The sequence below is a fragment of the Genypterus blacodes genome, unplaced genomic scaffold (genome assembly GCF_046128005.1).
Source record: "Genypterus blacodes isolate CSIRO-AG114 ecotype Tasmania unplaced genomic scaffold, CSIRO-AGI_Gbla_v1 ptg000147l_1, whole genome shotgun sequence".
NCBI classification, from domain to species: Eukaryota; Metazoa; Chordata; class Actinopteri; order Ophidiiformes; family Ophidiidae; genus Genypterus; species Genypterus blacodes.
This window is the reverse complement of record NW_027466949.1, coordinates 1202304-1216531: the sequence shown is the minus strand read 5'-3', so window position 1 is coordinate 1216531 and position 14228 is coordinate 1202304. Positions and strand designations below refer to the sequence as shown.

Genomic DNA, 14228 nt, shown 5'->3' with positions numbered 1-14228 from the left:
TCTTTTTGCCTTCAAAGGATTATGAGACACGGGCAAGAGGCCAATAAGCCAGTCAGATCATTAATAAGATGGACAGTTTTTTTCCTAATCCAGCAAGTCTATATTGACAGAGGGATGTTGGTATAAAAGGACACATACCAAGGTTATAGGTTCACAGTCCTGCACTGCACTGAAGCACAAAGAGGAAGAAACACAACATGGTAATACAGTTACTGCATTTATCTTATTCCTTTACGTTGCTGTGATTCTGGTTTTAATTGTCCGCACTTGTTATCTTGTATCCATTTTATTAGGTAATTACTGCAACCACGATGGGTTCCATGAAATCATCTGGACTGTCTGTTCTTCTGTTGTCTCTTCTTCTTTACATCGCTGATTCGTACCCGAACAGTGACACATCAAACAGTAAGTTCTGTTTCTAACATAAATACTAGTGTGTGTTCAATGACAGTTACAATTAGTATCTTTTACTAATAGGTCATTGTTGCACACATGTAATTCTTCAGCTATGAATAGTTTACAGTCCACAATACCTGACAGCTTCCAATTAAATGAGGTGACAGGAGGTTACTGTTTTCTGCTTGTAATTGTTAGAATTCAAGGACTCTGCACTCAGATTGAAGTGTAGCTGCTCCTATTATTGCAGCACAATCAACAGGTCTGGAGTCTGGTTATTAAACTTCTGTCATCCTTCCCTAGTGGGTTGTGAGGAATGCACACTGAGAAGAAACACCCTTTTCACGGGCGACCGTCCAGTTTACCAGTGCAAGGGCTGCTGCTTCTCCAGAGCTTATCCCACACCTCTCAAGTCCAAATCGACAATGATGATCCCAAAGAACATCACATCAGAGGCGACATGCTGTGTTGCAAAGCACAGCTACGAGGTTTGGCATAACAGTTTGGTATTAGACTGGACATGTTATTTAATCTTACGAGTCTGCATTAGCTTTCTTTGCTTTGCTACTACGTTAATGTAATGTAATTATCTTAAAGGGAATAAACCTGGCAAAATTAACTGTTGATTCTTTCTCTTCCATCCTCCTTTCAGACAGTGGTTATGAGGGGCGTAAGCGTGAGGAACCATACAGAGTGCCACTGCAGCACCTGCTATTATCACAAGATATAAAAGAAGGAAACCGTGGAGCAGTCGGCAGATCCGCTTGGCCACATATTGTGTTTGTTGTACTGTGCACAATCTCTCTCTGTTTTATAATTATTGTACTGTGTTGTTGAATATGTTTCTTAGTATAGTTACCGCCCTGTGTTTGTGATCTGTACCTAAAATCTGTATTGATGCATTTACTGTATACGTATCATTGTAGACTCAGAAGCAATAAAAACGTGCACCTGGATGCTCTATTTTTATGAATTTGTCTTGACATGAAGGATATTTACTGGTTGTGTTTTGTGTTAGTATGCATAGGCGGTAATTTTAAATTTTCGCCCATTAAGTTAAAATAAACAATTATTCCAACCTTATGGGCAACAGTATATACAGTAAACACATATACAACTCATTACAACTTTATGGGTGACAATGTAGTAGCACAAGAAAGTTGACTTTACCAAAAAAGTACAATTTCTTTAATAGATTTATAGAATTCAGAATTTACATTTCTGAATTCAAGTCATCATATACTGAAATTGCACATGGTAGTAAACAGCTAAAATGCCCCTTTGCAAGTCAATGAATTGAACAAAAACAAAACAATCAAAAAGAAAATGTCACTATGATATTAGGCAGCAGCTGAAACTTCTGTGTAAATGAATAGAGTTTCATCCATGTTGGTGGCTGTGTTATGGTCGTATGTACTTATAACGTACGACGTAACGGTATCAGAGAGCTACAGTGAGTCTGAACGTAGGTGTAGTTAGCATCTCCCTTGTCATTGTCAGGTCAAGGATGCTTTGTTGACATCAGGCCTGTGAGCAAAAGCAGCAGCAGCAGCAGCAGACTCGGTGCTCTCCCCTCCCCCTCCTGCGTGCGCGTGCGTGTGCGGGTCTGGCAGCGTAACATCTGTGCGTACGCGGTCGTGATTGTTGTGAAGATGGCGGAGGGGGAGACAGAGAAGGAATATGACACACGGAAAGCTATCGAGGTGCTCCGGGAGCGGTTCAACGGTCTGACCACAACCCTGAAAGAGAGCTCGCTATCTCCGCTGGAAGCCTCTCTGCATTTCTGCCAGGAGTTTTGCCAGGTTAGCCCCCCTTTTTTCCCCGCTCCTCATCCCGGGTAGCCTGCAGCCCCTCTGGCTTCCTGGCCGAGGATGCGCGTCTACGCTTTGCTACAACAATGTAGCTAAGGAGCTAGCTGCCCTGCTAGCCTTCTGGCCTTTCAAGATGGGGAAAAGTCCCCCCCGTGATTTTCAGCCATTCTCTTTGATGTTTGCCAGCAACTTATACTCCGTTACAAAGCTTGACTATGCTTATGCGACTGAGCCTCATCTTTATATTCGCGTTGTGCATGCATTACTCGTATTTTCCAGGCCACATAGCTAGTAGCAGATGAAGGCTGCTAGCTGGTATGCAGGGTCCCTCTGTCCTGTGCAGTGGTCATGCTGTGCAAAAAAATGGATCGCTAGCGAGCATTTGCAGGGCGATTACATTGATATGCACTGAATTTTATAATTATATTTGCACCTAGGAATACAATTCACACGTTCTAATATTGCAGCTCCATATTTGTGTATATTGTCGCCGGGTAATCAGAGTGAGTTACTTATGTGAAGCTGGTTTATTGTACGGAAAGATCAATGATTTTTCCAAGGTGCTAGCCAACTGCCAAGGCCTTGTGCACTAATGAATCCAGCTCAGCACATCAGCGGGGACGTTCCGATGGCTCCTATTAGAGGAACCAGCAAAGATGCGAGGTGTGTGACAGTGTTGGAGCTTCCAGGGCTGCCTGTAGATGCTCCACAGAGGGATTTAGGGGGGAAAGAAAGTGAGCAGCGGTCACTGACTCCATTACACACATCCTCTTCATCAATCTGCCCTGACCATGTAAAGATCACGCATGGGTCTCCGTCGATTCTCGTGAAACCCCAGTAGTACAACAGATGTTAGTGCAATTTTCACCACGTTTCTTTGAGGTTACTCCATTTTTTTCGTGTGGAAGAAAGAGGAATCAAACTTGTAACTTATTTGAGAAAAAAAATGCGATGTTCGAGGTGTAAGGTTGCCTCGTTTCACCTCGATTGCAGAGATGTTTGGGAAGAACTCCGGCTCAAGGGCACTAAAGATAAATAGATGGTTGTGGTGATTGCTTGTGGGAAGTCGGCAGGATGAGTGTGAAGCTTTAGCTCGGTAGGAAAATAAAGGGGGCGGGGAAACATGGAGGTTCTTCTCTGAGGCTTTGCAGAACTTTGCTCAAACTGATGCTTTGCTCGCTTAATTACACATTTAATCACATACATACGACATCATAATAATAATAATCTCTATAATCTGTAATAAAATGAAACCCATTTATAGTTTTAATGGTGTTGCTTTTTATGCTGTAGTTTTTTTTTCTTCATGTAGAAAATGTCTTTTCTTTGTGGAGGAAAAGTTTACATTGTGCACTTTGTGTAAGCTTTGGATTTAATTTGAGTCTTTGTTAATGCTCAGCGTCTTAAAATAGTTAAAACTACATTGCAGCATACTTCAGTACTCTTACATGAAGAAAAAATAATAATCTTTTTTATTCAATTTGATTTAGATCCCCAAAAAGGGTTATTAAACAAAATTGTAATTACACTGTTCAGAGTTATATGATCATGACTAATGTGAAAAAATAGCAATTCTGGTTGTTTATTTTGTATTTTCTTATTTAATTCCATAGAAATTAGTGTCAAGAAGTCGTTTTGGGTTTGTCACTTTACAAGAATCCAATGATTGAATTTGCTCCAATAGTTCTCCTGTAATAGTTCTTAATGTGTTCTTAGGTCCTTGTGGAACATGCCGGACGCTGGAAAACCGATGAGGACCCACTGCCTTTGCTGGAGGTGTACACCGTGGCCATCCTCAGCTTTGCTAAGGCCGCCTCCTGTCTCTCCTCCGAATGTGAAAACGTGCCACTCCTACTTGAAAAGTTATCACTGTGAGTCAAAGCCAAACTTGTTGCAGCAGCTTTTCTTGCACGGTCACAGTGTTGATACTCAGTGTTGGTGTTTCTGTGTGCACATTGTTCTCCGTACCTCAGTGTTTACTTTTTAGCTTTGCTCTCTTTCCAAAAGCGTAGTTGTCTCTTGATGTAGATAGAATCTAAGTGAGGATGACCTTAAAGATGCTCAGTACCACAAGAAATATGAATAAATTTACACACACCCACACACACACTTGGAGCGCAAAGAAAACCTAGATATTAAAAGTTGTGCTGTTGAAGGAGATATGAAGGCAAAGTCATGGAGGCTGTTATAGAAACGGAGGCTTCCTCCTGGGGAGCCTTGACATATTTGGGGTGTTACAGAGAAGTCACATGGAGACGTATCAAATACACTCAACGAAGAGAATCAGAGAAGTGTGCTATCTATTCGTTATTAATCACAATCCCAAATCTTGCCGTATGAAAAGCATCCCTGACATTTGTAGCACACTTACCCTCAAGCTGATCTGTCACTTTCACCAATGTATCACTAGTAGATGTTGCCGTTCATGAATGGCTATTTTAGTTGTGTTATCCTCCGTTTGTGAAGCGCGTGCATACCCTTGACCCAAATCTGGTTACTGACAAATGGCTGTGTTGAATTCAAAGGAGCTGTGCGGAGCTGCTGCTCTTACTGCCCCAGCATGTCCCCGGTGCCTTATGGGAGGAGTTCCAGTCCTCCATGAAGGTCAGTATCCCCGGGACTGTGCACAGAATGTTTAGTGGCTTATCTTTGCAGTGATAAACATAGAAAATTGATTTTAATAATTGAAATGCCCTCAGTTTAGCAGATTGCTGAGATGTTATAATTTATGGTGCTGAAATATGTGGGACTGTGGGATCTATTTATAAGAGTAACATTTTAATATTTGCTCTTTGTTGCTGCTATCTAGGAAATGATGTTTGCTCTTTAACACCTCCTATAAAGTCATATCAGTAACAGTGTTGTATGAAGTGTTTCAGTCTGTGCTGAGGGCGGGCACAATTCATATTTTAGATTTATTTTTTTTGTTCAAGTTTTAGAAATGTAATTGCAACACATTTTTCTTCCCTTACAGTTGGCACACGGCCTTTTGCAAGAGAGCGGAAGCACACAGCTTTGCCTGCTCTCAGTTCTGGCACAGCAGGATGGCGTCTGGTCCAACTCCACTCTTAGCAGCATCCTATCCAGTAAAACTATTCAGTCTGAGCAAGGTGAGTCCTCCTGCGACTACATTTGTTTTGGTTGTGTGGCACTGTCACCATTTGCACTTTGCATCAGTTTGTCCCTTTTCTTCTTTTTCCACTTCTGTAGTTCACGAATACCTGGAATTCGAAGGCCCCACACTCCTCAATATGCGAATAAAGCACCTTATCAAAGTGAGCAGCGTCGATAAAGCCGCTGTCCTCGCCAAGATATGCTCGGAGTATCCAGGATATGAAGGAAAAGGGAACTTCAAACAAACATACTTACTTTGCATCTGCATGACAAAAAGTCAGGAGCAGCTAATGGAAGAGGTAAGAGCCACACAACAAGCTGTCCCACAGAAAGTGGAATATAGATTCTGTGTCATTCATGCCTGTGCCGTTGCCATCAGCTTTTATCACGGACAGAGATCATGTGAACTAAAGTACTGCCTGACAAACCTGGTGCACAAATTTTGCACCGTATCTCCCCTGAATTCCCGAGGTTGCTTAACGTGATTTTGGCAGCGCAGCAGGTCATTCAGCTCCACAAAAGAAGTTTGAAACTCCATAATTTAATTAGTCTGTGTGAGTGCTGTCCTTCTGTCGTGGACTTCACTGCCAACTTTTTGTCGGGGCTCCAGCAGTGCTGCCACTCTATCTTTCCTGTTAACAGAAGAGGCCGTAGATACCGTATCAGAAGAGAGCAGGTTTCCCTCTAAAACCAATGTTTTTATTGTCACTCTGTTATTTTAATGCCGAAATCTAAGTGCACAGTTGTAAAACAAGCTGAACGACCAAAAAAAAGTTCTTGCCCAGCACTCCGCTTTGATTTAACAATGAGAATGTCACAGTGGTATTGTAAGTGTGTCAGATATCTGTGTAATTAACCGTTTCTGTGTTTGATCGTCTCTTTCTTTCCCTCTGGTGGTGATAGATTGCATCGATAGACTGTAAAGATGCTCTGGAAATGATCTGCAACCTGGAGTCAGAAGGAGATGAGAAAGGAGCCTTTTGCTTATGTTCTGCCTTCCTCAAGCGACAGCTTCTCCAGGGAGATGTTTATTGTGCCTGGTGAGTGTGGCTGATGTGTTGTTTCAGTGGAGTTCTCTTCTCACAGTGGCCACTAAACAATAACATCATGTTTATGTGTTCAACTTTTACTTACATCCAAAGTGTCTGTGTCATAAATGATGTAATCAACACAGTGTCATGAATCATTCAATGAACTCATACACAAGAATGTCTGTGACTCACTCTCTTGGATCAACAAGTTACTTTTGGCAGCAGCAATATTCAAGTGATTGTGTGCTGTGTGTGTGTGTGTGTGTGTGTGTGTGTGTGTGTGTGTGTGTGTGTGTGTGTGTGTGTGTGTGTGTGTGTGTGTGTGTGTGTGTGTGTGTGTGTGTGTGTGTGTGTGTGTGTGTGTGTGTGTGTGTGTGTGTGTGTGTGTGTGTGTGTGTGTGTGTGTGTTGTCTGACAGATATACATTTCTTTATAGCTCAGCATTTCTGTTGTGATCTCTTCCAGGGAACTCACACTGTTCTGGAGTAAGCTATTGATGCGCTTAGAGTCGTCGGCCGATTCGTTTCTTGACCAGAGCAAACAGATGGCTCTCCTCTGCAGAAGTGTCTGTCACATTCTGTTTCTCATCAAAGTCATACAAAATGAGGTAATGAAAGAAATCTTATTACTAGTCGATAGCCGATCTTTTTAACCGCTCCTTCCTTGACCTTAAAAGTGAATGTTTGTGTCTTTCCCCTTAGGTTGGAGAGGTGGGGCTTCCGGTGTGCATCGAAATGTGTATTCAAGCTCTGAAAATGACCTCCACTGACCACAAGGACAGCAAGTCAACCATCTGCAAGACCATTTCCTGCCTTTTGCCAACTGATCTAGAGGTTAAGCGTGCATGCCAGCTGACAGAGTTCCTCCTTCAGCCTACTGTCGATTCGTATTATGCTGTAGAGTCGCTGTACAACGAACCTGACCAAAAGCCTGAGGAGGACGGGAGTCTACCGGTGCCCAATTCTTTACGTTGCGAGTTACTGCTGGCCTTGAAGACACAGTGGCCTTTCGATCCGGAGTTCTGGGACTGGAAAACACTGAAACGCAACTGCTTGTCTTTGATGGGCGAGGAGGCAGCTATCGTGTCGTCTATCGACACGCTCAACGACACGGACGAACAAGAGGTGGAAAGTGCACTTGGGAAGATCCCCGAATACAAAGACCTGGAGGATTTCCTGTTAACCACTACAAACGAACTCAACGAAATCACCGACGAGCGAGAGAAGAACCGCGAAGCTAAGAAACTGAGGGAGCAAGGGTTCGTGTCTGCTCGCTTCCGAAACTGGCGAGCGTATATGCAGTATTGTGTTCTGTGCGACAAGGAGTTCTTGGGGCACCGAATAGTTCGACACGCTCAGAAGCATTTTAAGGACGGCGTGTATCTGTGTCCAATTTGCGCTGACAGCTTTGAAAGTAGGGAGGTGTTAGAGCCACATGTAGCGTCGCATGTAAAGCAATCTTGCAAAGAGAGACTTGCTGCAATGAAAGCTGCTAGGAAGGCAACCAAAACACCTCAGTCGCCTAAAAGTCCATCCAAAATGTCAAAGGCCGCCACCAAGACAAACGTAAGCCCCGATAAGACCGACTCTAAAATTCAAGTCAACCAAACCAGTGTTGAGGCGGTAAGCGCAGCTCCTGTAAAGATCGAACAAGCCGCCCCCGAGATCCAGATAAGCCAAGACTGTTTCTGTCCCGTGAGGAACTGCTCCAAGGCCTTCAAGTTTTTCCGTAATCTCATGGCGCACGTCAGGTGTCACAAAGACGACGAAGAGGCGATGCGGTTCTTAGAGATACAAAAGCAGAAAGTGGTGTGCCAGTATTGCAGGAGACAGTTTGTCAACGTGCGACATCTTAACGATCACTTGCAGATGCACTGCGGCACCAAGCCGTACATCTGCATACAGCTGGATTGTAAGGCCAGCTTCAATTCCAATTCTGAACTCCTCATGCATAGGAAAACACACTCCGAGTTCAAGGCGCAGTGCATGTTCCCCAACTGTGGCAAAGTCTACAACGAGGCCTACCTGCTGTACGATCACGAGGCTCAGCATTATCTCACCTACACCTGTCCGATGGAAAACTGTGGCAAAATCTTTTACTCGCAGACCCAGTTCGTAGCTCACCAGGATCATCACACTACAGGCAACACAATAAGCAGTTTGCCAGCTACGAATGAAGTCCCTCTTATCGCTCCAAAGGTCGAACCGCCAGCAATGACCTCCCCGACAAAAGAGGACAAATGCTCTGCCGTCGTCTGCCTCGAGAGGATCGATACGGACGCGTATATGAAGGAATCGGCGAAGGAAAGCACATCGCCCTCCGGGGCTGCAGTTGAACCTGTAAAAGTCAAACACTCTGTGGAAAACATGCTGAATTCCGGTGCGGACCCGGACATGCAAGGGCCGGAGAATTGTTACACTCCAATGACAAACCCCACTCCAGGACCTGCCGACGCAACTCCAGCGCCGGAGGTTCCACCTGCAGAGCAAAGCGTGGCCGCTCAAGGCGAGAGTCCTCCCGTCCACCCCGTGCCCACCGCCACAGAGCCTGCAGCAGGTCAACAGGGGGAAGGGATGAATAGCGGACAGGGCAATGAACTCCCAAAATCATTGCCCCAGATCATGTCTCCACATCAGATAAAGACAGAAATTCCTGCTTCGCTGCAAGGCTATCCATCCAGCACCCCCGCTGTTCCCGCCGACGAAGAGAACCTACATTGCTGCCCATTTAAGGGCTGCACAAGGGCGTACAGCACAAACAAGAGCCTGTCCAGGCATGTGAAGAAACAACACCCGGAAATATTCGAGGACTGGAAATTGGCAAAGAAGTACAACAAAGTAGCTAAAATTACAGCGAGAAAGGCGCCAGTCGGGCCAACTTCACCCAACCAGCCGCAGAAGTCCTCCAATCAGCTGGCACCACTATGCAACAAGCCTGGAATGCAGCAGCAGATGGATTACCCAGTGGGATGTTCAACCTCGCCTGCCCAATGTTACCCCGGGAACATGGAACCCGTGCCTATCACTCCAATGGTGAACCCCACACTGTACCCGCAATGGGGAAACCAAGCCAATGCCGGTGGGATGATGCAGTCGGATGGGTCTCAAACATGGGCGTCGCCCCCCATGAATAACTGCTATCCGGACACCTTCAACATGAATGAGTATCCCCCCCGGAACTATCCCCCGTGGCAGACAGACGCTTATCAAGCCCCAGTGTCTCACCCATCAGAGAGGGATCATCCGGCGACGGCCATGCAAGGCGCCGCTGGGTCACACCTCAGCTCAGATTCCACTTTGATGTCCCAGTATGTCTCCAGCTCTCTGATGCTCGACAATGGAGGGCAAATGCATAATGGAGGAGGACATCAGTATGGACTTATCCAACCGGAGGGCAGTGGAGAAGGTGTGGACGTGAGCAAGAACAGTGCAGTGACGGTGCAGCTGGATAATGAAAACAGCCTTTCAACTATCGAAAGCCTTCCTGGAGAAAGTTACCAAGCTTCCTTTGCTCCCAATGAAACCCCTGTTGTCGCTCAGAGGTCATCAGGTGATAATCCTGTGAAAACTCTGAGCCCAGAGGCCCAAGTTGCAATAAAAGCTGCAGCTGAAAGCATTAAGACTGAGAATATGACATCTGGTTATGAACAGATAGACAACTCGGTGGACAGCATGCTCAGTCCACAAAGTGTCATCCACACAGATTTCCCCTTTGAGGACGAGTGCAGTAACGCTGAATGTGAAGGGAACCCTTCAGACGAGAAGACCAGCGACTCCGACGGACAGAAAGGAAAACGCAACAGGTTGAGCAAGCGAACTAAATGGCCGGCTATCATCAAGGATGGCAAGGTCATCTGCAGGAGATGCTTCAGAGAGTTCTCAAGCACCAAGTCCCTGGGCGGTCACCTTTCCAAACGCTCACAGTGCAAACCGTTAGATGAAATTGACCTGACGGCTGATCTGCCGACGTCCTTTCTCGATTTCCTCAACGACCCTCACGTCCCCGACAATAACGGAGCAATATTCAACATAGCAAACGGCGACTTCTCACAGGACTCGTGCAGCCTGACCACTCTGACTTCACCCATGGTGATGAAGCAGGAGCCACAAAGTACAAACGCAGCCGACTCGTATTCGACCACTTTCCCCTCGGTTTCCCCCGAAAACCAGCCAGAGAAGGCAGCAGAGTTGGCTAATCACGCCCTCGCTGTTCCTTATCAAGAGGATCACTTGATGGAGATTTCCAAGGCCTTTCAAAGGCTGGATTTGATTGAGGCTGCTCAAGAGAGGATGCTGGGTAATATTCCCTTAGAGAAAACGGTTATTCAATGTGACATAACAGCTGACAATGACAATAGAAAGAATGAGAAACCTCTAAAGGTATCCAAACCGTTTAAATGCGACAAGGAGGATTGCGAGTATTCATTCATGACGAAGGAAGCGTTATTCAAACACCTGTGTAAGATGCACGATTACACTCAAGAGATGATAGAAGAACTAAAGAGAACCCCAGCCAAATTATCTCCGTATCCGTGTCAAATCTGCCCCAAAACATTTACCAGAACAACAGGATTGAGAATTCACTATGAAAAAGTCCACCGATTGTCTAAGCTAGAGATCCAGAAGCTCAGGATCAGCGCTCGGAATAGGAGAGCGTTCAGACTTAACAAAGATGACACTAATAGCAGCAGCGCGGCGAAACCTGTGAGTGTGGTACACGCTATAAAACAAGAGCCCCTCGAAATTACGATTGCGCCTCAAATACACAACGACGCCAAATCTGAGGTATCTAAATGCGCCACGCCGGGAAATGCTGTCAAAGAGAGCGTCACAGACCAAGCATCAACTGTTGCCAGGCTACCGTCACCTCAGACCTATTTGAGCAACAGGCCGTATTGTGAGGCGGCACCATCAGTCTCTGATCAAGCCCCCGAGGAGGCTTCGGTCGACACGACTCCAGATTTGAATGAAAGTTCAAGTTTGAAAGAGAAACGCAGTCCGGTTCCGTCAAGTCCCGCAAAGCAGCAGCAGCTCGGATCGCCAGACCAAGGATCCCCGAGCAAACTGCAGCCGGGGTCCAGTCTGCCCACTTCGTCTGCGTCGTCCTCCCCGGAAAAGCCCGGCAGCTCCAAAAACACGCCGACCAAGGATGACGCGCAGAAGAGGGAGAAACTTCAGAAAAAGCTGAACCTCAAAATGTGCGACATGGACAACGCCTTTAGTCCATATAGACCGTATCGCTGTGTTCATGAAGGATGCACCGCTGCCTTCACCATTCAGCAAAATCTCATCCTCCATTACAGGGCTATGCATCAGGCGTCCCTGCCCACCACCAAGAGTGAACCCGACGTGGAAAAGCCCAGCGTACAGACCGCATTAGAAAGCACTGATGAAGATAACGAGGTGCGGTGTCAAGTGAAGAACTGCTCGCGAGTATTCATGGACATCACGCGGTTAATACAGCATTACCTCTTACTTCACAAGTTTACCCGCGACAAAGCCACAGCCATGATGGCCAGCATGAGCATAGGGACTTTCAACTGTGACCGGCCAGAGTGCTCGCTCCCCTTCAGCTCTGTGGAGAAGTACATCGAGCATATTAAGAATTTCCACAAGGAGATTGCGATCTCCGAGAGCGGCTCCGTGGATCAAACTTTCAAATGCGAGTACGACACATGCGACCGCGTTTACACTACAAAGTCCAACCTCCTGCGTCACCTGCTCAAAAAGCACGACTACGTTTACGATGCTAAAGCCAGTGACGGGAGAAGGACTAAGTCTGCCGGCCTCTTTGTGCCAGTTAACGGAAAAGAAAACATTGAAGGCAAATTCAAAGTGAAAAAGAAAAATGGTAAAAAGAAAGATGTGAAGGCCATTGAACATTGGACTAGTTTTGGGAAACCCACTCTGAAGTCCCATGAAGAGGCATCAGCCATGTGCACCAAGAAGTCATCGCTGCAGTATCCCTGCATGATCATCGGCTGTGACACAGTGGAGCGGGCCGAAAGAAATATATTTAAGCATTACACCACTCATGGCCTCACAGAACGATACATTGAAGACCAGAGGAGCCAGTTCATATTCTGCAAAAAGTACTCGCGCGCCAGGTTCAAAGACGCAAACAAGTCGGAGGGCGCGTCATCCAGTTCCTCCTCCTCCTCTGACGAGGAGACGGAAGCAGACGACGGCGAAAGGTACTCTGATCAGAGGGCAGACGAGTTCGACAGAATAGGCCAAGACGACAGCAAGCTGTCCAACGATGACAGCGCAGAATCTCATGCTTCCACAGGGACCGACGTGGGAATTAAACGAGGACGCCCCAGAAAACCTGTACATCCTACACCAGCTTGTCCAGAGAGGATGCAGACTCTTAGGAATCGTTTGACTGTTAACAGTTCAAGAGAGAACTCAAATCCTGGTACTCCCGCAGCTCAAGAACCGGGCGACGGCGCCGTCGTGTCCGGATCCTTCAAGCCTTTGGGACTCGAGGATTCTTTCCTTAAGTTCTTAGAAACCTCAGAGTCGACCCAGACTCCCAAACGCAAATTAAATGAAAAGTCCAGTGCCGAACTGCCGCCGAAAAGACTCCAAACTCATAGACATAAATCGGTAATGAGAGGTAAAATACCTGATGATTTTAGCGGCTATGAAAATCTCATAGACTTCAGAAACCCACTTAATCTCAAATCAGTGAGCAATGTTAAGATTGTGATGGATAAAACCTTTTCAGACGGTGCTGACCTTTTACTAAAGCAGCTACAAGATATGAAGCCCATGGTTATTATAAAAAAGTGGCTTTATAGCGGATCCTAGCCTGATGTTTTAATTTTCAACTCAATCTCACTCAGGATTTGAGACGTATGCTGCAGAATGGATTGGTGGATTGCAGAATGAATTTAAAACTTTTAACAATTATGATCACAGTAAAAGTTGAAAAGAAATATTTTGTACTGATGGAGAAAAAAAAACACCACCTTGGATGATTTTAATTATGTATGTTAGTTATAACCAGGTAATCTATAGGGCATAGATTTTAGATTCATGTTTGTATTTATGCTTAGTACTGAAGATGTTTTTTTTTCTTTTGCTAAATGGAGACTTTTAAAGAAAAACAGTTTTTATATATCCCTATGGGATTTCAAGTTCCGTTTGTATTTATTTCATCCTTTTTCAACACTAGTAGACCTATCTGTAATATTTACATGTCTTCCACAAAGTGTTCAATAAAATGTTACAGGCTCCTTTTGTAAAACATTGCAGGTCCTTGACTTTCATGCACTGTTTGTGTTTCTTTGTGCATAATTTGCTTTATAGGTGACCTAATATAACACTGTTTGTCCTGCTGTAATGTGGATATAGATCAAGTTTAGTTTAATAATGATGGATCATGTTACCTTATCCTGGGAACAAAGACCAAGGAGAGGAGCTGATGGTGTCTGCTTGAGTTTCAGGCTCATCTTCAAAGCAAGTTTCCATCGATTCATCTTATCTTTACACTCACACACTCACACACACACACACACACACACACTCTTCATTTTCCCCACAGGTACAGACAATACTGACAACACATTTCCAGGATGGCAGTAAGATAAAGGTTAATGTCAAGATTTTTATATTTTGATCTGAACCTTTGCTTGTGTAGTTTCAGCTATGGGCTCATGTAGGCAATATGAACAGTACACATGATGATTGAGCTCCAGCTGCATAGACTAATTAAGCAGGTAACAGGTATTAAAGGCAATGTATATATTTTTGCCACCAAACTGTTTCTTGTTTTGTGGGGGGAAAGTTTTCATGTACATTTATTACTTTCAAAAATAGATAAACCATCACAACACAGTTTTACCTGGACTTTAAATGGTAATAGTTATATA

At 45.0% G+C, this 14228-nt stretch overlaps 2 protein-coding genes across 2 annotated transcripts; both read left to right on the top strand.

Moving 5' to 3' along the window:
* Positions 1-299: 299 nt before the first annotated feature.
* cga (glycoprotein hormones, alpha polypeptide) lies at positions 300-1126 on the top strand. Its single transcript, XM_076165558.1, has 3 exons — positions 300-405; positions 700-884; positions 1049-1126. The coding sequence occupies exons 1-3, from the start codon at positions 312-314 to the stop codon at positions 1124-1126; spliced, it is 357 nt and encodes a 118-aa protein (XP_076021673.1). The 5' UTR covers positions 300-311.
* Positions 1127-2036: 910 nt separating this feature from the next.
* znf292a (zinc finger protein 292a) lies at positions 2037-13589 on the top strand. The gene is made up of 8 exons (XM_076165569.1): positions 2037-2198; positions 3924-4078; positions 4733-4811; positions 5182-5317; positions 5418-5620; positions 6225-6361; positions 6818-6959; positions 7054-13589. Exons 1-8 carry the CDS (start codon positions 2049-2051, stop codon positions 13162-13164), a joined length of 7113 nt encoding a protein of 2370 aa, XP_076021684.1. The 5' UTR covers positions 2037-2048; the 3' UTR covers positions 13165-13589.
* Positions 13590-14228: the final 639 nt, after the last annotated feature.